Source organism: Staurois parvus, unplaced genomic scaffold (assembly GCF_062004578.1).
Source record: "Staurois parvus isolate SC_StPar_1 unplaced genomic scaffold, SC_StPar_1.0 ptg000275l, whole genome shotgun sequence".
Taxonomy (NCBI): domain Eukaryota; kingdom Metazoa; phylum Chordata; class Amphibia; order Anura; family Ranidae; genus Staurois; species Staurois parvus.
Genome location: NW_028318071.1, coordinates 1,623,090 through 1,647,688, shown reverse-complemented (window position 1 = coordinate 1,647,688; position 24,599 = coordinate 1,623,090). Strand labels below are relative to the sequence as shown.

General features: G+C 43.1%; 1 protein-coding gene across 1 annotated transcript in view; it reads left to right on the top strand.

The window, feature by feature from the left end:
* The window catches only part of PYGM (glycogen phosphorylase, muscle associated), a 580,472-nt gene that overhangs the window by 136,848 nt on the left and 419,025 nt on the right, over positions 1-24,599 (top strand). The window contains exon 6 of the mRNA XM_089681655.1: positions 2,254-2,365. Coding sequence (XP_089537781.1) covers positions 2,254-2,365 — 112 coding nt within the window. The remainder of the gene's footprint in view (positions 1-2,253; positions 2,366-24,599) is intronic.

The following is a 24,599-nucleotide window of genomic DNA, read 5'->3' as shown; positions in this document are numbered from 1 at the left end:
GGTTACGGCTGGTAGTAGTGTGACATTTGGAGGGGTAGGCGTTGGAGGACGAGGAGATAGAGAAGGTAATCAGGTTGTGGTCAGAGAGAGGGAAGGGGGTGTTAGTGAGGTTGTGGGGAGCGCAGCGGTTGGAGAAGACGAGATCAAGGACATTACCGTTGGAGTGGGTGGTGGATTGTATGCACTGTGCAAGTGCAAAGGAGGAGTTTAAGTGGAGGAGATGGGATGTGTCCGGGTTGTCGAGGTTGACAGGGATGTTGAAATCCCCAAGGATGATGGTGGGTAGCTCAGAAGAGAGGAAGAATGGTAGCCAGGAGAGAAAATATTCGAGGAAGCGGGATATGGATACAGGAGGCCAGTATATCACAGCAATCTTCAGGGGGGTTGGGGAGAATAGTCTGACGCAGTAGGCCTTGAAGGAGGGGAAGGATAGAGGGGGGAGGGGTTTGGGAGGACTCGGAAGGTGCTCTGCGGTGACAGGAGCAGACCAACCCCACCACCTTTACGACCGTTGGGCCTGGGTGAGTGGGTCCAGGTGAGACCTCCGTAGGAGAGTGCAGCAGGGGAGGTAGAGTCAGTGGCCTGGATCCAGGTTTCTGTGATCGCTAGGAGGTTGAGGGAGCGGGAAACAAAGAGGTCGTGGATGGCGGTAAGCTTGTTGCACACCGATCGGGCGTTCAGGAGTGCACATGAAAACAGGGGGGGGATTTTAGGGAGCAGGGGGAGAGATACTAAGTTGCGGGGGTTGCAGCGGGACGTGGAGGCGAGAGGGTGTTGTGCAGGTGAGGGAGGTGGTGGAGGGCCAGGATTCGGGGAGATGTCCCTCGCAGTTAGGAGGAGGAGAAGAGTGAGAAAGGTGGCATGGGAGCGGGATGTGCAGGAGCATGAGAAACTACTAGTGGAGGTGTTCGGGTCAGTGGGAGAGTGGAGTAATAGGAGGAGGTGGTGGGTGACGTAGAGGGGTGAAGGATGCAGTGAGGACACAATATACAATTGTTTGGGAGGGGCAGAGGGATATAGTGAATGGATTTTGGGAATGGAGGAGAGGAAAATGAGAAGGAGGAGTGGAAGAGGCATTTTGGGGAGGTGATGAAAGCAATAGTAGGGAGATGATAGCAATGAGGGGGAGATGTACAAGTTTTGGGGTGGAGCAGAGGGGTAAAGAAATGAGATTTGGGAACAAAGAATAGTAATATGAAGAGGAGAAGAGGGGGCGTATTATATAAAGGTACACGGAGTGGGACTCAGGCATGTGAGAGATGTTTCCCAGGGTGTATGCTTGCAGTCTGTCCAGCGTGCAGTAGAGTTTCTTGCTGTTGTTGTGTCTTCCTGCTGCTTAAGTTCTCCTGCTTTAGTTCAACTGCTGTGTTTAACTGCTTTTAACAGGAGTCAATGCGTTTTTCTAGTTAAGAGCAGAGATAGGAGATAGTTGCATTTACCTGTGAAAGTAGAGAAGGCATAATTAGACTGCTGTGTTTAACTCCTTTGCACTCCTTCAACGCAGCACTCAATCACAAGCAGCACCCCCATCAGAGACTGCCCACCATCAGTGATCTCCCCCCATGAGCTGATCTAAATTTATAGGGAGATGCTCAAATGAGCATTCAACTCCACCCCAATTAGAAGCTGATAAGGATCACATGAATAGTGGGGGATGTTTCTTAGGAAACAGACTACAGTCGTAAACCTGAGTGCGGCTAGAGGTGAGGACTGGTCAACATACACACAAATATAAATACACCATTTGTTCTGAATTTAACAGGAGTCAATGCGTTTTTCTAGTTAAGAGCGGAGATAGGAGATAGTTGCATTTACCCAGAGAAAGCAGCAGGAGCCAATGCGTTTTTTTCTAGTTAAGAGCAGAGATAGGAGATAGTTGCATTTACCCAGAAGAAAGCAGCAGGAGTCAATGCGTTTTTCTAGTTAAGAGCGGAGATAGGAGATAGTTGCATTTACCTGTGAAAGTAGAGCAGGCATAATTAGACTGCTGTGTTTAACTGCTTTGCACTCCTTCAACGCAGCACTCGATCACAAGCAGCACCCCCATCAGAGACTGCCCCCCATCAGTGATCTCCCCCCATGAGCTGATCTAAATTTATAAGTTCTCCTATATTTATAGTTCTCTTATAATTGTAAAGGTGAAAATGGGAAACATTCTGCAGGTATTCTAATAAATGTTTTTTTGTCTCTGGCTCTGGCTAATTCTTATTACAATTAACACTGTAACTGCATGGTTTATTGTTTGCCTTTCAGATTGTTCTTGCACTTCCATATGATACTCCAGTGCCAGGATTTAGGAACAATACAGTTAACACTATGAGGTTGTGGTCAGCAAAGGCACCCAATGAATTCAACTTGAAAGACTGTGAGTATGATTCACTATTGTTAATCATTGAAGAAAGTATTCATATTTAGAGATATTCTTGTATGAAAAAAATTTGTGAAATTAGTACCTTACTATAAAGATGCAAAGGTGCCTTGTCTAATATGAAATCATGACTCTTGACTGTATATGGTGACTGGATTTTTATTGGAATTAGCTGGATGGCCGCATGCTCCAAGCTCTCCTATTTTTCCTCCAAATTACACCAAAGCTGGCACTATTGCTTTTTTCCTTCCACTCACCACTGACACAGGGGCAATTTTTGCTGCCGCCCACACCAAGGCACCTTTTGTTACCACCGATGGTGGGGATCTTTTTACTCCCACTGATTGGCAGGGCATTTTTCTTTACTCTCACTAATCACTGATTCTGGAGCATTTTTATTCCCATTGACCACTGATGCTGGAGAATATTTTCCTCCCGCTGACACCAATGCATTTTTTCCTAAAAGTGACCAATGAGGCCAAGGCCTACTGACCACTGATGCTGTTAATTTCACTAAACTGGTGTTGGGTATTTTCTTTTTATCCCAATGATGCTATGGCACATTTTCAGATTACTGATGCTGGGGTATTTTTTCCTCCCACAGACCACTGACGTCAAGGCCTTTTTTCCTTCCACTGCCAATGTCGGCCTAAACATATGAGCTATGACGGCTGGGTTCTGGAAAAAATGATACATAATCTGGACCACTGCTTTCTGCACATAATTTCAAGCATTACATACTGTAGACCACTGCACAATATCTACTCATTTGTGTGTTACATTAGGTGGATCACTGTTCTTTGTATATTTGCTGCTGAAAATGGACTATGTGTTGGGGTCACCACTGCAACCTATGATGCTACATCAGTGGTTGATGGGGTGGTAAAAATACCTCTCAACTACAGGGTTTTACCACCCCCAAATAGCAAATATAAATGAGCCTTTACTCTCGTGAGTCCACTAAAATGCTGGTTTCACACTGATGAGCAGTGGTTTACCTGTCACAGACTTCTATTACTGTATACTTTGTGGGTGTGGTGCGCTTTCTGAAAATACACCAAAACTGCATTTAGGAGGATAGGATATAATAGAGGCTCAGTGAAGCTAACCTGTGGCAAAGCCACAGGTGAACTGAGCTGAACCCTCGGATCAGGTGGTAATATAGAAATAGAAAGGATTCCATGCAATGAATAAAACGAATAGAAAAGTGAATAAATGGGCAGTCATTAACACGAAACACCAACCCCACTGAATGACTGAGTGTAATGCACTACTAAAATATGCATAGTATTGCACTGCTAATCCAAAAAAAGAAAAAATGTAAAAAGAAATAGCTTCTACAATACACCTCCCTCACTGGGTGTAAACTGGGTGAGGGCCACATCAGAAGACTCCGTGGCCCTTTGGTCTACAGATGAAAGCACATGGCTTGTTGCAGCCACATATTTGTGGGAAGAAAAAGCTCCAAGCAATGTGGGATCTCTTCAGTGGCCCTGCCGCTTCAGTGAATGCATGGTCCATGAGGAGGAGAGAAGAGTTCCATCTTGTATTGTGAAGGGATCATTGGATCACAAGACACCCTACCTGCATGACACTGGAAACCTAAGGAATGCAGAGCTTCACCCTGAGTGTTTTTTGATCTACTCATTATAAGAGGTCAAGTAATTGTGGTGAGTGCGGTTGTGGAGTGGGAGCATGAGTGGATTCACTGGCCTGAACACATACTGTAGATTCATTAAGGAGTTTACGTTCACCAAGCACCACTAATTCACCAAGAACTGTATATTTTTTTAAATTGGCATGGAAGGGGCATTATAGTCCCAGCCGACTATTCAGCATATGGAGTTTGTTTTGACTTTTTTTTTTTAATAGGTTTACAGTGTTTATTACTGGTGCCACTTCATCTTCACTATGAAGGCATAGCAAAGACTCTACAGTGGGTATAGAAAAGAATCACCCCCTTTAAAATAATGAATTTTGTTGCACCGGAAATGAAGACAAAGATTTTTGTTTTATCCAGCTGTATTTACATTTCGGCAGCTGTATTTACATATTGGCATATTATAACACCCAAGTGAAAGATATAACACCAACATGTCAGGAAAAAAATTCAAAAACAGAATCAATGAGTTGGAAAAAGGATTACACCCCTCCTAAAAATGACTTGTTAACTCAGTTTCAATGGCACACAAAGCCATTTGACTTTCAACTGTGGTCAGCTGTGGTCATTTTGATTACCTCATCATAAAAAGAGCAGGATATGGATCCAAAAAAAAATTCAAAGGCTTTATCAATGCCTAGAAGCACAGTGAAGTCTATTGTTAAGAAGTAAAAGGTATTTGGTACAACACAGAACCTCCCTGGATCAGGATATCTCTCCAGACTTGATGAAAACATCATGAGGAAACTAGTTAGAGAGGCTACCAAAAGGTCTACAGCAACTCTGAAGCAGTTGCAGGAATTTGTGACAAAGAGTGGTCATTGTGTGCATGCAACAACATCACAAATTCTCCACAAACGTGGCTTGTATGGGAGGGTTGCAACAAAAAAGACACTCCTCAAGAAAGGTCACATTTAGTCACGACTAAGCAGAGGCGGCTCTAGGCTTTGTGAGGCCTTAGGCAAAACATAGACATGAGGTCCCACTCATTCCCATAATTGGGAAAAATAATCAAAGTGATAAATATTACCTGTATAAATTGCATACATTATGAGCCTTAAATGAACTATGAATTCACAGTTTGTTGAATTTTCGGTACTTGTCTGTTAATTCACCAGATTTATTTATTTAATGCGTGTAAGGTGACTATTGTAATTAGCGCTGACGCCATTTCCGTTCTAAATCTGAAGAGAAAAGACGCCATGAATCTCTTAGAACTTTCGGCTTTAGTTCATGACAAAGCTTCCAGTGTACAATTTCTGCAACAATGCGGGGTTTTGCACAATGGAAGGCGCTGTTCAAACAATCATGCCATGACTCTTTCGCTGAGTGATCGTAAGGATCGTTGGTGGTGCCATCAAGGTACATGTAAAGAAGACATACCTCTTCACAAAGGGACGTGGCTACAAGGTTCGCGACTGTCATACCACCAGATCGTGCTTTTCATTTACTGTTGGTATAAAGAGCTGACAAGCATCTCATTTTGTGATAGCAAGTTGGACATTGGTCATGATGCAACAATGGATTGGAATAATTATCTCCGTGAGGTTTGTGCTAACTCTTTGATTCTAAATCCTGTAGTGATCGGCGGCCCTAATACAACCGTCGAAATAGATGAAAGTTTGTTCTCCCGCCGCAAAAATCAGGTCGGAAGAGTCCTTCCACAACAATGGGTGTTCGGTGATATATGTCAGGAAACAAATGAGTGTTTTATGTTTCCAGTGCAAGACCATACATCGGAAACACTGCTCCCCATCATTAAAGCGAACATTCTACCTGGAACAACAGTGATCTCAGATGAATGGGCTGCATACAAGACGGTTAGTAGACAGGCTGGGCTGACGCATTTAAACGTTAATCATTCACAGAACTTTGTGGATCCCGTGACCGGTGCCCATACTCAGAAAATCGAACTATCGTGGAAAGCGGCCAAGGAACGCAACAAACGCCATAATGGAACGCATAAACAAATGCTTGATTCATATATGTGCGAGTATATGTGGCGCTTCAGAGTTCGAGACGCAACCTCAATGTGTTCGGCAGCATTCTCGGTGATATAGTGCAATTTTGGCCTCCATCGTGACCCACTTTACTGACATCCTAGCTAAGTAATTAGTTTTAAATAAAACTTTTAAACTATGTTAACTATATTGACAAGTTAATAAATCCGGTGAATTACTATGTTGACAAGTAAATAAATCCAGTAAATTAACAGGCAAGTACCGAATTTTCACTAACCAATTATTCTTTAATCAAATATCATTAAAAATAGGGTATGTGTGTATATGTATGTATGTATATATACCATATTTTTCACTCCATAAGATGTACTTTTTTCCCCCAAAAATGGGGGAAATGTCTGTGCATCCCCCCATTGCCACCATGTTAGAATACGGGGTCGGCCACTCGGCTCTTCTGTGCAGCAGAACCTGCTCCTTGGTCCTACCTGTTCCTTGGTCCAGCAGTGTGCTCATCACCTCATCATCTTTAGTGAGGGCACCTGGCTGTGTCAGCTTGCGGCTTCACAGCCGGGGCCCACTGCGCATGATCGAGAAGCGCTGCGCTTTGTGAATGGCCCCGTAGTGTTCTGGGACCTGTCATCTCCTGTACTATGTTCGCAGTCTCTGGTCATCTCCTGTACTATGTTTGCAGTCTCTGGTCATCACCTGTACTATGTTCGCAGTCTCTGGTAATCTCCTTTACTATGTCCGCAGTCTCTGGTCATCTCCTTTACTATGTCCGCAGTCTCTGGTCATCTCATGTAGTACGTCCGCAGTCTGCGGTCATCTCCTGTAGTACGTCCGTAGTCTCCGGTCATCTCCTGTAGTATGTCTGCAGTCTCTGGTCATCTCCTGTAGTATGTCTGCAGTCTCTGGTCATCTCCTGTAGTATGTCTGCAGTCTCTGGTCATCTCCTGTAGTATGTCTGCAGTCTCTGGTCATCTCCTGTAGTATGTCCGCAGTCTCTGTTCATCTCCTGTAGTATGCCCGCAGTCTCTGGTCATCTCCTGTAATACATCCGCAGTCTCTGGTCATCTCCTGTAATACATCCGCAGTCTCCGGTCATCTCCTGTATTACGTCCGCAGTCTCTGGTCATCTCCCGTAGTACGTCCGCAGTCTCTGGTCATCTCCTGTAGTAGGTCCGCAGTCTCTGGTCATCTCCTGTAGTAGGTCCGCAGTCTCTGGTTATCTCCTGTAGTATGTGCGCAGTCTCTGGTCATCTCCTGTAGTATGTGCGCAGTCTCTGGTCATCTCCTGTAGTAGGTCCGCAGTCTCTGGTCATCTCCTGTAGTAGGTCCGCAGTCTCTGGTCATCTCCTGTAGTAGGTCCGCAGTCTCTGGTCATCTCCTGTAGTAGGTCCGCAGTCTCTGGTCATCTCCTGTAGTAGGTCCGCAGTCTCTGGTCATCTCCTGTAGTAGGTCCGCAGTCTCTGGTCATCTCCTGTAGTAGGTCCGCAGTCTCTGGTCATCTCCTGTAGTATGTGCGCAGTCTCTGGTCATCTCCTGTAGTAGGTCCGCAGTCTCTGGTCATCTCCTGTAGTAGGTCCGCAGTCTCTGGTCATCTCCTGTAGTAGGTCCGCAGTCTCTGGTCATCTCCTGTAGTAGGTCCGCAGTCTCTGGTCATCTCCTGTACTATGTCTACAGTCTCTGGTCATCTCCTGTAGTACATCCGCAGTCTCTGGTCATTTCCTGTACTACAGTATGTCTGCAGTCCATTGGTTCAGAATATTTTTTTTCTTGTTTTCCTCCTCTATAACCTAGGTGCGTCTTATGGTCAGGTGCGTCTTATGGAGTGAAAAATATTGTGTGTGTGTATATGTGTGTGTGTGTATATATATATATATATATATATATATATATATATATATTGTAGATAAAATTTGTGCGGCTACTTACTCAATATCCTTGGTGCTGTCTCCTAAATGTGAAATAAATTTGTCAACAGAGTATAACACTTGCTGTCTGGATGATTTATCCCCCATTCCTGACCAGGACATTTTTTTGCTATATGGCACTGCATTATTAAAAAAAAAAAAGACAGACAATTTTGAAAGAAATAATATTTTTTACCTTCTTCTATAAAACATATCCAATCTAATTTCTATATAAATTTAGGCCAAAATGTATTCTGCTACTTATTCTTGGCAAAAAAGTCCCAATAAATGTATATTGATTGGCTTGCACAAAAGTTTTAGTGTCTGCAAATTCTGGTATATATAATGGAATTTTTATTTATTTTATACTAGTAACAGTTGTGATCAGTGACTTATAGAAGGACTGCGATATTGCAGCAGACAATCTGACACTTTATGGGAACTAGTGACACTAATACAGTGATCAGTGCTAAAAATATGCACTGTCACTGTACTAATGACACTGGCTGGGAAGGGCTTAAACATCTAAGGCGATCAAAGGGTTAACTGTGTGCCCAACCAGTTGATTTTGTGTACACAGTGTGGTGTTTTTACTAGGGGATGTGCTGGATTTTATTCCCTGTTATGCAGGGAAACAAAATCCAGTGCATCCCTGCTGACAGGATGGAGCTCTGCATTGTTTACGTAGGCAGAGCTCTAACCTGTGTCTCTCCTTCTGATCAATGGGTGCTGGAAGACATCCATTGACCAGAATCCGTTAATTGGCTTGTGTGGGAAGGCATGCTGTCCCTGGTTCAGTGATCCGGCATGGTGTGAGGTTGAGCCTGGGGTGGTATGAGGGAAAAGCAGTCCGGGGGACCGGGCAGAGGCAGCTGTGTGGATGGCGATACGGGGAAGCCGAGAGACATTAGCATAAGATTAGCATCTGTTTCATCTGCATGCACATGTGTGCCGACCCACTCACCCCGCCAGCCTGGGAACACCAACTGTGGGACATTCCCTCTCACATACACACACTAAGCAAATTAGGCAGCCGCGAGGCCTTAGATGACTGCCTAATTAAAGAGCCATCCCTGCGACTGAGCTTTTGCCAACACACATGCATGCAAAAAGGTGATATGGTTAGATGAGACTAAAATTAAACTATTTGGCCTGAACACTAAATGATATGTCTGGCAGAAATCCAATACAGCCCTCCTTCCAAATAACACTATTCCTACAGTAAAGCATGAAGAAGGTAATATCCTGTTATGGGGGGAATTTCTCTGCAGCATAGACTGTAGCACTTGTCAGGATAGAAAGAAAAATGGATGGGGCAAAATACTAATTCTGAAGGAAAATCTGCTACCCTTTGCCAGAAAGTTGTCAATGGGAATGGTCATTCCAACATGACAATGACCCAAAGCATACAGCAAAAATTACCACACAGTGGTTGAAGGTGAAAAAGGTGAATGTGCTTGCATGCCCTAGTCAGAGCCCAGACTTAAACCCCATTGTAAATCTGTGGAATGATTTGAAGACTGCATTCCACAAACGGTCACCGTCAAATTTATCTGAACTTTAGCAGTTCTGAAAAGAAGAGTGGGTGGATATTGCAAAGTCTATATGTGCAAAGTTAGTAGAGACATATCCCAACAGATTAAAGGCTGTAATTAAAGCAAAAGGTGGTTCAACAAAATACTGACACAAGGGGGTGATCGTTTTTCCAAGACTTGAATTGTTTTTGAATTTTTTTAAACTTTTTTTCTGACATGTTGGTGTTTATATCTTTCACTTGGATGTTATACTGTAAGTTGTACTGAGTAAATACAGCCGAATAAAACAAAAATGGTGTTTGTCTTCATTTCAAGCTGCAAAGCAACAAAATGTGATTCTTTTAAAGGGGGGGGGGGGGGGGGATTCTATACCCGCTGTGAGAGATGTGGTTTGTAGCACTTTAATCATCAATTTTGTTTGAAAGCAGATGCATATATTTGATTCACAGCATTTTTTTAACTTCCAGGGTTTACTTTATTGTGGTACGTCTGTAATTTGACACACATTTATTGCACATAGAGTTTACATGCAGTGGGAGGAGGTGTATTGTAGTACACTATTTATTTTTGCATTTTTCTTTTTTGGATTGGCAGCACAACACTATATATATTTATAGGTACGAATACGCCCATTGCAAAGTACAGTGTATGTGTCGTAAATACACTGACCTTCTTTTCCTCTTCCAGTATCTGCTGGTATCTCTTTCCAGGCTACTAGAAAGGTCCCAGGCGAAGTGCACTGGGTATTGCTTGGCCTGAGACAGGAGCTGGTACTACAGAGGAAGCATCCGCTTATGCGACTCCTGCTCTCTCCACTGCTACCTGCTTCCTCTGCTGTCAGCACTGGCTCAATGCATTCTGATGCTCTGGGATGGTGGGTCAGCAAGCCCAGATCGTGATCAATGGGTTGCCAACCCCAGGCATGCTCTTCCCTGGTTTAAGGTTCAGGACATCAGAGGGCTTAGAAGGTCACAGGTTGAGCACCCCTGTTCTCAGCTCTGTAACACAAGCAACTGGTTTGTGTGAGAGGCAACACAAGCAGCAAGGTATAGCATTGGGTGCTTGTTTTAGCACAGTACTGGTTGTGTCCCATTGTGTCTCTATGGACTTGTTTCTGCTTGTGTCAGTAAGGTACTGGTTATAACTAGAGTCACCAAATCATAGCAGCATAAGTATGAGGGGAGCACCATCAACCTAACAGGTACATATAAAAAGTAAAACGTTTATTGTACAAAAGTTAAAAACACATGTGGATACTGAAAGGTTGTCGCTAGCCTTTGGCTATCTGTCTTGATCAGTCTGTTGAAGGTATGGACGTCCAGAGGACCAACTTCACCTAAGTAATAGACAAGTGCACACAGTGATAGGTGAAATCAATCTCTCTCGTTTATTAGCGGGAACAGGATTAATATAACAGAAAAGAAAGGTGGGGGGCACAGAGTATCTGGGCAAAAAGCTACATCGTCAGTAATTGATTGGCTGAATAAAAATAATACAAGCATTCTGAATAATGATGAGAAGCAAAATTTCACTTTCCCAGGAATAAGGAAAGTATCTACAATATAACAAAAACTTATCTGCTACATATAATAGAATCTGGCTAGATACTTGTCAAGGCTGTGAGCATGATTTTTCTCAGGCTTTGTAATCAGTTACAAGTAACCAACAATTATTTTCCCATGGGACAGAAGTATTTGACTTTTAATTACCGTATTTTTCGCTCCATAAGACGCACCTGACCATAAGACGCACCTAGGTTTTAGAGGCAGAAAACAGGAAAAAAAAATTCTGAACTAATGGACTGCAGACATAGTACAGGAGGTGACCAGAGACTGCGGACATAGTACAGGAGGTGACCAGAGACTGCGGACATAGTACAGGAGGTGACCAGAGACTGCGGACATAGTACAGGAGGTGACCAGAGACTGCGGACATAGTACAGGAGGTGACCAGAGACTGCGGACATAGTACAGGAGGTGACCAGAGACTGCGGACATAGTACAGGAGGTGACCAGAGACTGCGGACACCACAGGGATGACCAGAGACTGCGGACAGTACAGGAGATGACTGCTGACCTTTGGGGAGGGGTGGGAAGCGGGGACCTGAATTTGACAGGTACCCGCTCTTACTTCCGCGGAGTTGTTCTTTGATCTTACCTGTTCCTCTATCCAGCCGGCTTCTGTAGTGTCGGTGCTCGGCATGACAGCCGGGTGCCCAGTGCGCATGAGCGAGAAGCACTTGCGCTTTGTGATTGGTCCTGCGGCTTCTGGGATCTGTCATGTGTCCCAGGTACCGCCTTACCATTCACAAAAAGCACCGCTTCTTGCGCATGCGCACTTGGCACCCGGCTGTCAAGCCCAGCGCAGACACTACAGAAGCCGGGAAGACAGCGCGCCGCTGGATAGAGGAACAGGTAAGGTCAAAGAACAACTCCGCGGAAGTAAGAGCGGGTACCTGTCAAATTCAGGTACCCGCTCCCCACCTCCCCAAAGGTCAGCAGTCATCTCCATAAGGGCCTGCTGCAGAGCTGAGCGGCCGGCCCGGTATTCTGACACGGCGGCGGTGGAAATACCGGACCGGTCGCTCCATATTCGCTCCATAAGATGCATTAACATTTTCCCCCCTTTTTTGGGGGGAAAAAAGTGCATCTTATGGAGCGAAAAATACGGTATATCATAACAGAAACAAGTGTTGCTAGTACAAAGAAATAATTGGATACTTTCACTGCCTCTACCACGGCTAAGATAAGAAATAGAAGAATATGAGTATAATTCTATAACACATAACTGACACAGCATATTTTCATTAACTCATTCTGGGTATAATACAAAACAATTAATCAACATGTTAGTACAAAATATAAAATGGAGTGGGGGAAAAACAAAATGACAGACCTAAAAAACATACATTTCCCTTCAGATACCATGTCATATGACAAAAAAGATTTTTATAAGATATTTTACATTACTACATCACATTGCAAATTCATGCCACATATAGCCCAACATGTTTCAAATGATAACTTCATCAGGAGAATTTGTGGATAAATTCTTGACAAAAATGATGACAAATAATTAAGTATCACATTGCAGAGTATGAATAGATTTACATCAAAGCCTGTCTTATGCAATAGGAATTAATTAATTTTCATATGATTTATTAATGCAAAATACCTTGTTAACCTCTTTTTGTCATATGACATGGTATCTACATGTGTTTATAACTTTTGTACAATAACCTTTTTACTTTTTATATGTACTTGTTGGGTTGATGGTGCTACCCTCCATACTTATCCCCTATAAAGTCCTTTGCTACTTTGGTGACTAGCTATAATATTTGGGTTGTGGGAATATGTTCAAGCTGAACCATTGTCTAAATTTGTTGTGTAAGTTACTGATTATGTCTCTAAGGATATGTTTCTGGTTGAATTAGTATAGTACTGCTTGTGTCAGTACTGATTCTGTGTCTGTGGACATGGTTCTGGTTGTGTTAATATAGTACTCTTTCTGCACCCAAATAAATCAATAAATAACTACTCTATATGATATCAATACAAAGTTCCACAAAGCATTGCAAATAATTTGTAAAGTGCGCCGTGCTTAAACTGTGCACCTTCTGCTGATCTACTGCTTCCTATTTACCAAAACATATTCCAATTAGTTCATATACTTTCTAAAGTGTTCATGCTCAAATAGTGTGCTTTTTTTGGATCTACCGCCTCCTCTTAGCATTTATGCACATGTGTTGATTATGCTCTCCTTGAATGTGCCAGTTATACAGCTACAAAAGTCTAATCATACTTTGTGTGCCCCACATCCGTATGAGAATCCAAATTAATCCTCCTCAAGCTTTCCTCTGGCGTCTGTTGTTCTTAAAAGAGAAGTCCGGTCTGTCAATGTCCTGCTCTCTGCTTTGAACCCCTAGGGCTCACTGGAGCACTGGGCTGTGGAGGGGTCGGGAGCAACTGGATCAGGCTCTCAGCGGCTCACTGAGAGGCTGAGCCAGGTGCCGGTCCAGGCTCCTGGGTAGATCCTGACCATATGGCTCTGTGACAGGTCACGAGGATGTTACATTATTGCATATTTTCTGGCAATGCCCTTTGCTGACTTAGTTCTGGACGGGAGTGAAGAACTTAGTCTTGCAGTAGACCTCAGTGGATTTGGGAACAGACCCATTGGCCTACCTCCTTCATTTCAACTTGGCACTGCTACGTTGCTATAAACACTCCCTGACAGTTCATCTTCTGAATGCGGCATAGGCATGCATTCCAAATCTGTGGAAGGTGTTCTATTGGGTTGAGGTCAGGATTCTGTGAAGGCCAGTCAAGTTCCTCCACCCCAAACTTACTTATCCATGTCTTTATGGACCTTGCTTTGTGCACTGGTGCGCAGTCATGTTGGAACAGGAAGGGGCCATCCCCGAACTGTTCCCACAAAGTTGGGAGCATAAAATTGTCCAAAATGTCTTGGTATGACGACATCTTAAGAGTTCCCTTCCCTGGAACTAAGGGGCCAGTCCCAACCCCTAAAAAACAACCCCACACCATAATCCCCCCTCCACCAAACTTTACACTTGGCACAATGCAGTCAGGCAAGTACCGTTTTCCTGACAACCACCAAACACGTCCATCAGACGTGAGAGAGGCATGAGTTGTCACTCCAGAGAACACGTCTCCACTGCTCTAGAGTCCAGTGGTAGAGTGCTTTACACCACTATATCCAACACTTTGCATTGCACTTGGTGATGCAAGGCTTGGATGCATCTGCTCGTCCATGGAAACCCATTCCATGAAGCTCTCTGCGCAATGTTGTGCTAATCTGAAGGTCACATGAAGGTTGGAGGTCTTTAGCTATTGACTCTGCAGACAGTTGGTGACTTCTGTGCACTGTGCGCTTCAGTATGCACTGACCCCGCTCTGTCATTTTACGTGGCCTACTGCTTCGTGGCTGAGTTGCTGTTGTTCCCAGTTGCTTCCACTTTGTTATAATACCACTAACAGTTGACCATGGAATATTTAGTAGCAAGGAAATTTCATGGATGGACTTACTGCACAGATGACAACCTATCATGGTACCATGTTTTGATTCACTGAGCTCCTGAGAGCGACCCATTCTTTCACAAATGTTTGTAAAAGCAGTCTGCATGTCTAGATGTTTAATTTTATACACCTGTGGCCATGGAGGTGACTAGAACACCTAAATCCAATTATTTGGATAGGTGTCCCAATACATTTGGCATACATATACATATATTTATCACTTTAACCGCTTGCCGACCCGTCGCAGTGTTTTTACTGCAGCAGGACGGCACCTGTGCGCACAGCGCTGTCTTTTAAAGTCGCTGTGCAAAACAGGTAGGGGGCGTGCGCGAGGTGCGTGCCCGCCCTACCCGTCCCGCCGATCGCAGCAGCGGGTGTCCATCACCGGATCCTGGGGGTCATTACCCGCCGGGTGCTGGCGATTACCGGTAATCACTGATAGCACGGCTGCAGTGTTTACACTGCAAGTCTGCTATCTGTCAGTTCAGAGCACGCTGAACCTTAGAGAAGACTTTATCTCTTGAAATGAGAATGTTCCTGTGAAGTACACCCCCCCCACCCACTAGTAAAACACTCCCCTCACACAGTTAACCCTTTCATTGAATATAAAAGTTAACCCCTTCCTCCCTAGTGCCATTAGTACAGTGTCAGTGGTTTTTTTTTTTGCACTGATCACTGTATTGGTGTCACTGGGGATGTCAGTGACCCCAAGTCAGTTCCCCCCAGTGTCAAAATGTCCGCCGCAGTCCCGCCATAAGTCACTGATCACTGTTATAAATCGCTGATCACCACCATAAGTCGCTGATCATCGCCATTATTAGTATATTAAAAAAAAAATTCCAGTATCTTTCCCTCCATTTGTAGACGCTATAACTTTCACGTAAACCAATTAATTTACACGTATTGAGTTTTTTTTTAGCAAAGACATGTCGCAAAATACATTTTGGCAGAAATTTATGACTAAATTTGATTTATACATTTTTTTACTGGACATGTTTTATAGCAAAAAGTCCAAAATATAGTTTTTTTCTCAAAATTGTCAGCCTTTTTTTTTTTTTTTTATAGCGCAAAAAATTAAAAACGCACAGGCGATCAAATACCACCAAAAGAAAGCTCAATTTGTGGGAAAAAAGGATGTAAATTTAATTTGGGTACAGTGTTGCATGACCGCGCAATTGTCAGTTAAAGTAACGCAGCGACGTAACACAAACCACTTCTGTAACTGCTTCCTGACCGCCCTATACCAGAAACACTACTACTGGGCGGCATGGGTGCGCAAAATCACATATATATATATATATATATATATATATATATATATATACAGTTGCAAGAAAAAGTATGTGAACCCCTTGGGATTACGTGGAGTTTTGCATGAATTGGGCATAAAATGTGCTCTGAACGTCATCTAAGTCAAAACAATAGAACACAGTCTGCTGAACATAATACTACACAAACATTAGATGTTGCCATGGTTTAATTGCACATAACATGTAAACATTTACAGTGCAGTGAGGAAAAAGTATGTGAACCTTTGGACTTAATAACTGGTTGACCCTCCTTTGGCAGCAATAACCTCAACCAAACATTTCCGGTAGTTGCAGATCAGACCTGCACAACGATCTGGAGTCATTTTGGACCACTCCTCTTCACAAAACTGTTTCAGTGTAGCAATATTCTTGGGATGTCTGGTGTGAATCGCTCTCTTAAGGTCATGCCACAGCATTTCAATCAGGTTGAGGTCAGGACTCTGACTGAGCCACTCCAGAAGGCGTATTCTGTGCTGTTGCAGCCATTGTTTGTTGACTTACTTGTATGCTTTGGGTCATTGTCCTGTTGCATTATCCATCCTCTGCGGAGCTTCAGTTGGCGGACAGATGGTTGTACGTTTTCCTGCAAAATGTCTTGATAAACTCTGGAATTCATTTTCCCATCAATGACAACAATCCGTCCAGTCCCTGAGGCAGCAAAGCAGCCCCAAGCCATGATGCTCCCTCCGCCATGTTTTACAGTGGGGATGAGGTTTTGATGCTGGTGTGCTGTGCCTTTTTTTCTCCACACATAGTGTTGTGTGTTCTTCCCAAACAACTCAATCTTGGTTTCATCTGTCCACAGTATATTTTGCCATTAGTGCTGTGGAACATCCAGGTGCTCTTTTGCAAACTTCAAACGTGCTGCAATATTCTTTTTGGACAGCAATGGCTTCCTCCGTGGTGTCCTCCCATGTATTCCATTCTTGTTTAAGGTTTTCCTTATTGTAGATGTGTCAACAAAAATGTTAGCATGTGCCAGAGATTTCTGTAGGTCTTTAGCTGACACTCTGGGATTCTTCTTTACCTCATGCAGCATTCTGCGCTGTGCTCTTGCAGTCATTTTTACAGGAAGACCATGCCTAGGGAGAGTAGCAACAGTGCTAAACTTTCTCTATTTGTAGACAGTCTGTCTTACCGTGGAAACATGAACATCAAGGCTTTTGGAGATACTTTTGTAACCCATTCCAGCTTCATGCAAGTCAACAATTCTTGATCGTAGGTCTTCTGAGAGCTCTTTTCTGCGAGGCATGGTTCACATCAGACAATGCTTCTTGAAACCAGTAAACCCAAAACAGGTGTGTGTTTTTTAAGGGCAGGGCAGCTGTCAGCAACACATCCAATATCATCACACTGATTGGAGTCAAGGTTGGCTCACTCCTGGCTCCAATTAGCTCTGGGAGAAGTCATTAAGCTAGGGCCTCACATACTTTTTCCTCCCTGCACTGTGAACGTTTACATATTATGTGCAATTAAACCATGGCAACATCTAATGTTTGTGTAGTATTATGTTCAGCAGACTGTGTTCTTCTATTGTTTTGACTTCGATGACTTTCAGAGCACATTTTATGCCCAATTCATGCAAAACTCCACGTAATCCCAAGGGGTTCACATACTTTTTCTTGCAACTGTGTATATATATATATATATATATATATATATATATATATATGTGATTCGTGCTCCTGTGGTTTTCACGCCCCTCCCAGATAGACAGTACACCAGTCATCACATTTAACCCCTTGATTGACAGGAGCACGCTCATGTACAATAAACCTCCATTGCTAGTATAGTGTCTGAACGGGTCAATATCTTTGATCAGATCAGCACTATACCAGTGTTCACATTAGTATAGCATCCCCAAAAATGTAGCGTTAGTGGGATCAGCCCCGGCACCTGCCAGCACCTGCGTTTAGCCCCTACGCTTACCCCTCCCCCTTCTCCCCCAGCAAGTGCAGTGTCAGTAGGTCACTGTCACTTGATACATTATACACAAAACCGCAGTGTTCCCAGAATCAGGCCTGATCTCTGTTAGCACTTGCCGGTAAATTTTGATGACTCTCATATGCAGCAGAGTGCAAGTACTAGTGCCACTCTACCTTTTGGTGAACTGGCGAGTACCAGCCGCCTAGTACATCTTGGTCTTTCACATACCTCCTTGATTTTTGGAGCTGTTTTTCACGGGAATATCTGTATGCGTTAATTGTGGATCAAAGCAATTTATATGCACAACAATTTATAGCCGCCAACCCAAATTCAAACCTTGCCAGACCATTCGCATGGAAACTCATTACGGTTTTTGAATTTACATTTTTTTGGGGCCTAACCCTCAACATGGGCATTACTAAAAGAAATGAATTGCAGTTGTATTGGTCCGCAGGCCCGATTCATCATATAAAAATATACATACACCTTCTATAATAATTGTGGCAAGAAATAATAAATCAATATGTGAATCAATTAAATAATTGGTGTGATATTCATAATAAAGTCCAAAATAACTAAAATCAAAATCAAAATAAAAAGTCTTTTCTCCCCAGTGCCAGAAATGATACTTCCACCATCCATCAGTAAAAAAAACAACATCAACCGCACTCACCAGATGTTGGTGAGTGTTGCGCCTTTTAGGATTATTTTGGGCTCCTAAACCCCCTTTAAGACCTCCAGGATTCCTTTCCACCACAAGGTTAAAGATATTCCTCCGCTCGCTCCTGCCTTTTCCTGTCTCCAACTCCACAGCAGTGCAGGGAAAAGAAATTCCAATAGTGTAATACTGCTAATACACTGTGTTATACTCAAAAAAACATTTACCAGACCACTCACATTTCTCATGATCATAAACGGCGTTTATGATCGCCCTGTGGGTGAACGCCCTGTGGGTGGGGGGAAACGCGTCAACGCACTTCCGGTTGGCTGTCCTTATGTCCTGTGTCATTTCCGGTGAGTGGAACGCACGCTGAGCGGTGCCTTCCAAGCGGCCATCTTGCTCATTGTTGAATCCTGTTGTTGGATCAGGCTGTGAGGTCTTGGCTTTAAAGAATGTGGAACCTGTGAATCTGTGGCAGCTTTAAAAAGGAATAAACGCTGTTTATGATCATGAGAAATGTGAATGGGTCTGGTAAATGTTTTTTGAGTATAACACAGTGTATTAGTATAATGTGTTTTATGCATTTCAATGACAATACACTCTGTCATCCTCGGGGTGACCCTGAATTTGCCTGGCTCCACAAAATTCAGCCCCTTGCAAATCACCTTAACCAAAAATTTGCAGATGTCTATACTCCCCAGCAAAATATCTGTGTTGATGAGTCCCTCATTAATTTTTCTGGCCGCCTTGCATTCAAACAATTTCTCCCCTGCAAGCGTGCCAGATATGGGGTCAAGATGTAGAAGACCTGTGAGAGGGCAACAGGCTATACTTATAAGTTTTGGATTTACGAGGGAAAAGATAGTCATGTGGAGCCCCCCGGATGCCCAGACTACATGGGGAGCAGTGGCAAGATTGTTTGGGACTTGGTGTCATCCTTTTTCTATATGGGATACCATTTATACGTGGGCAATTTTTATTCAAGCGTGCCACTATTTAGACATATGTACAATCTTGGAACTGGCGCATGTGGCACCGTGTGACCTAATGTGTGCCCACCATTAGAAGTAGGTGGATGCAGGGCAGTATATTCTAATGGTGGGCATACCACACACTTTTTCTGGCAGAGATTTCTTCTAATTTTTTCATTCAGTCCATAGGCTGCATACAAAAAAAAAAGAACATAGCATATACACCCAACAAGGACCAGCGACGTACTGGTACATCACTGGACTTTGAATGGTTATACCAGGATGATGCCTACAGCTGCAGGCATCATCCTGCTATAGTTTTTTTCAGCCAGCGATCGGCTTTCATGTAAAAGCAATCCTAGTGGCTAATTAGCTGCAGGATTGCTTTTACAAGCAGCGGGAGATGATACCCCTCCTCCCCCGCTGATTTCCACGGCCTTCTCGAGCAGTCTTGTGCCATCGGGGGAACATAAGAATGCAGCCGGTGTTTCTGCCAGCTGACCATAGAGCTGATAGGAGACCAGAGTGGTGCCAATCATCTCTATAGTCTAAGAATTCGGAAGCTACAAGCATTTCATCACTTCAGTTTTCGCAGGATATAAACAGCACCATTTGTAAATTGGGAAAGCATCTGATCACACCGATTTTGGTTTGATTAGATAATGTAAGGACAGAGGAGATATCCAGAGTCTGATAGACCCCAGATTTCTCAAAAAAGAATATATGACAATGCCCATTGAAGTTATACAGGATATTTGCATTCCCTGTTATAGCATTAAAAGTGATAAAAAAAAAAATGAAAGGTACAATGTAAAAATAATAAAAAAGAATCAAAATAACTAAAAAAAAAATAAATAAAAAAATCGCCCCTGCAATGCACGCACACCTGTGTGCACAAGCCTTGACCCTGTGCCGGTATGTAAACAGCAGTTGCACCATGCATGTGAGGTATTGCCGTTGTTTTGGATCTGGTCACTTAAAGACCATGTACTGTGATCTACCAGTGAGCCTAATTACTGTAGAAATGCGTGCACGCGGAAGCAAGACACTGACACTGTTTGCAGTTTGCCAACTTCCCAATTTCTGCTTTGAGGAACTGATCGTAACATATATAGGTCTTATGACGCAAGCAAAGCATAGATTATGATTGGCTGAAAGTTTCCTATACGTTCTTCCATCCCCATTGGTGTCTTCCAATTATCTTCGATGATGTGACATAGTCCCTTTTATGGGGTTGTTTACGTTAAAAGATGCATTCTTTCCTAATGAGTCACCTCGGGCGAGGCTCTGGATGGAGGCACCATCTTGATTATCGAAGTCCTGTTAATCTATATCTGATTGTTTACTTAAAAGATCAAGGAGTTCAAAGAGCAAGGTGCATAGAGAAGCAAGGTTATAAAATTGTCATTTTACTGATTACTTGACAGCTTTGCAAATTATCCATTACAATCCATTACACCGTGAGTGTCAGATCAAGGGCAGTAATTATAACACTAGACTTCCTCTGTAAATCTAAAATGGTAGCTTTTTAAAGGTTTTAAAGCATGTCATGTTTGTTATCTATTTACGCGGCATACCATTATCTTTTATGTTTTACCAAATAATTGGCCAATATATTGTGTTTTTGTGCATTAAAAGTAAAAGTGTATTTTTTTTTTTATTTGCTTTTGAAAAATCGCTGCACGAGTACTATGTGCCATAAAAAATTGTAGTACCCACCATTTTATTCACTAGGGTGTCTGTTTTAAAAAAAAATATATAATGTTTGGGGGTTTAAATTAATTTCCTAGCAAAAAATACTGATTTTTTTTCATGTGAACAAAAAGTGTCAGAAAAACCTTGGTCTTCAGGTGGTTAGAAGAGTGAGTGATGTGTGGCATAAAATTCTAATGCTGGGCATAGAATGCCCCACCCCCCAAAACGACCCCTTTTTGGAAAGTAGACACCCCAAACCATTTGCTGAGAGGCATGTTGAATCAATAGAAGAATTTATTTTTTTACCACAAGTTTTTGGAAAATGACAACTTGTTGGACTGGCTGCTACGTAAGTGCAAATGCTTAATTGTTATCTGTCCCTATGGTATAATTAAAATTACTGCACTATGGGAGGATTCATTTTGTCTCATTTGAGAGATTGATACTGCAACATTTTCCTGGAGAAGAGCCAGAGTAGGAATACTCATTTCTGATAAAACAACCTTTGGAGTGATTTTGTGCTTGGAGGATCCGTGAGGGGGATCCACTACTGCTCTTTGATCTGCAAGGGTCGAAGGGATGAGGTGAGAGGCTTATCCAGATGGTGGTTGGATTCTCAGATTTGTATACACTCAGAGATCTGCACGAGTTTCACCTATGGTCACTAACAGTAGTATTTGGAAGCACTGTTTACTGTTTGGTCACCAGTAACATTTATTGGACTTTGAGAAACACTTTTGTTTGTACCATTATTAGGTTATTTCACTTCACAACAGGCACGTGTGATTATATCACATATATGTGTATGTTCGGTTTATGCATATATATATGGATATGTTTTTTCACATGTTTTGAGCTATTTATTATATATTGTGTTGATTTTATTGATGAGCACTAATTAATATTAATTGTTAACACTGTCACATTCATTTATTCTATATGAGATTTTGTGATCTCACATTCACATATATTTTTATGTGTATATATGATTTGGGTGTAGCGCTACATTCTTTATTACATTTATTTAAAGATGATCAAATACCACCAAAAGAAAGCTCTATTTGTGTGGAAGAAAAGGACATAAATTAAATTTATGTACCGTATTGCATGACCGCGCAATTGTCCGTTAAACTAGCGCAGCGCTGTATAGTAAAAAATGGCGAAAATTGCAGTATCTATACCATAGTTTGTAGACGCTATAACTTTCACACAAACCAATCAATATACACTTATTGGGATTTTTTTTACCAAAAACATGTAGCAGAATACATTTTGGCCTAAATTTATAACTAACTTTGAGTTTACTATATATTTTTTATAGCTGAAAGTAAAAAATATTGTTTTTCTTCAAAATTTTTGGTCTTTTTTTGTTTATAGTGTGAAAAATAAAAAGCACACAGGTGATCAAATACCACCGAAAGAAAGCTCTATTTGAGTGAAAAAAGGACGTAACTTTTGTTTGGGTACAGCAGTGCATGACCGGGCAATTATCAGTTGAATTAGTGCAGCGCCGAGTAGCAAAAAGAGGTCTGGTCATTAAGGGGGGTAAATCCTCAGGAGGGCAAATGGTTAAATTTGAGGGAAAATGTAGTAGTAACAATGGAATTTTAATCCTTTTTAGGTAAATAAGAAGTGTGATAATTTGTTATCACACTAGGGGGGTGAGTATAAGTAGGAGTATTGAAAACTGATAAAATCATATATCATAATTTTTATCTTTCTTTTTTTAGTTGATTTTTATTTAATAATATTTTTTAGCAACACACAATGGAGTGATTATAACACAGGGTCTGTGGTTGTATTTGCATTACCCATTATTGCACATGGAGGCCTCAACAATTAGGAAGTAATAGGTGAATAATAAGAGCATGCTCAGTTTACTATTTGGAGAAACAAGATGGAGATTGATAAGCCCATGCGGCCCCCTGTACACTTGGATAGGAGAAGTGGCAAGGTGGCATATAGAAAACCTTTTCCCTTCATTTTCTTCCTGCAGCAGCTGAAAGCCTTCTTCTCCTCCTCTCCTTCCTGCAGGCATTCAGTGGCTGCATAAGGATGGAGGGGATTGGTTCTTCTGTATGCTACCCCACCACCCTCCCTATCCAAGTTCTTCTTTCTGCTGCCCCCAGGCACCCCGTGCTTCCCTGTCAGGAAGCTCTACTGGGTTCCCTCATCCCCTCTCCAGCTTGCTGTCAGCATAGAGAGTTAAGAAGAGGCTGGTAAATATGTAAATTACCGGTCCTTCCTTGTCTGAATGGACAGAGTCTGTCAGGGACCATCGCGACGCATGGGTCTACACAGGTGTAGGTGTCTGCCAAGACGTGTAGGTGGGAGGGCACTAGGACCCAGGCGCACCCGTCGTCTTGACAGTACTAGGCAGGCACTAGGACCTAGGCTACGCCTGTCAGGTGCAGGGCGGGCTATTTAAACCAGCTCTGCACAAACACTTGTTGTTGAATGGTCTTTGTATGCTGTTACCTGTGTTGTGAGTATCTTGATCTGGATTGTTTGACCTTGCTGCCTTCTCCTGTCCTGACCCTTGGCCTGCCTGACTCTGCTCCTGGATGTTCCCCTTTAAATCTGATCTTTTGGTATTGACCCTGCGTGTGACCCGACTATCCTTTGCCTACCGTTTTGTACCTCACCGACCCGCTAGTTACCGACCCGGCCTGTATGACTCTGATTTAGCTCATCCATCCCACAGGGATCACTAGGCTCCCTCACATCAGACTCTTAGCCCCCTGGAGCTCCTGTCAGACTCCTCTACCCCTGTTGGAGATACGTAGCAGCTGCGACCTGGTACCGGAGCGCTCCAAGTCCATCCCCACCATCAGGGGCCCTGGTGAACAAGTGCTCCGGTGCTTATACTCCGCACTCTGGGGAGGCTCTGCCAGGGGATTGATGGAGGTGCTGTCAGGCGGCCCCTTACAGTACCATTCGGCCATGACTGAGTCTGGAGGGAATCCTTCCCCCTTTGAAGTGATGTGTCAACATTTGTCTGCCCTGACGCAGGCAGTAACTGCCCTGCAGGACAAATGCGCCCGATTGGAAAATCGGTTTGACACTTTAACTGTGTCTGGGGATCCCCCTCAGAGCCAGGCCTTAGCTGTTGACGCTGAGGTAACTTCTGGATCGCCAATAGGGGCTGTGGCTGCAGCTCCACCAGCCCAACTCCACGTGCCCATGCCTGAACGTTTTCGGGGAGATCGAGCACGTTTTAGGATATTTAAAAATGCCTGTTACTTATATTTTGACTTACAACCTCGTTTGTTTACCACGGAGTCAGTCAAAGTAGGATTTGTAATTTCCTTGCTGCAAGACGAACCCCAGGATTGGGCCCTTAGACTAAGGGAAATGCAGGACCCCCAATTGCAGACTTTGGACGCATTATTTAAAGCCATGTCGGTCCTCTATGACGACCCCCAATGGGCGGTTTCGGCTGAAACCACCCTTTATGCCCTACGACAGGGTCGTCGAGCTGCGGAGGAATATGCCTCCGAGTTCAGGCGATGGATGGGGGACACACATTGGAACAACGCAGCCCTGCGTCACCAATTTCG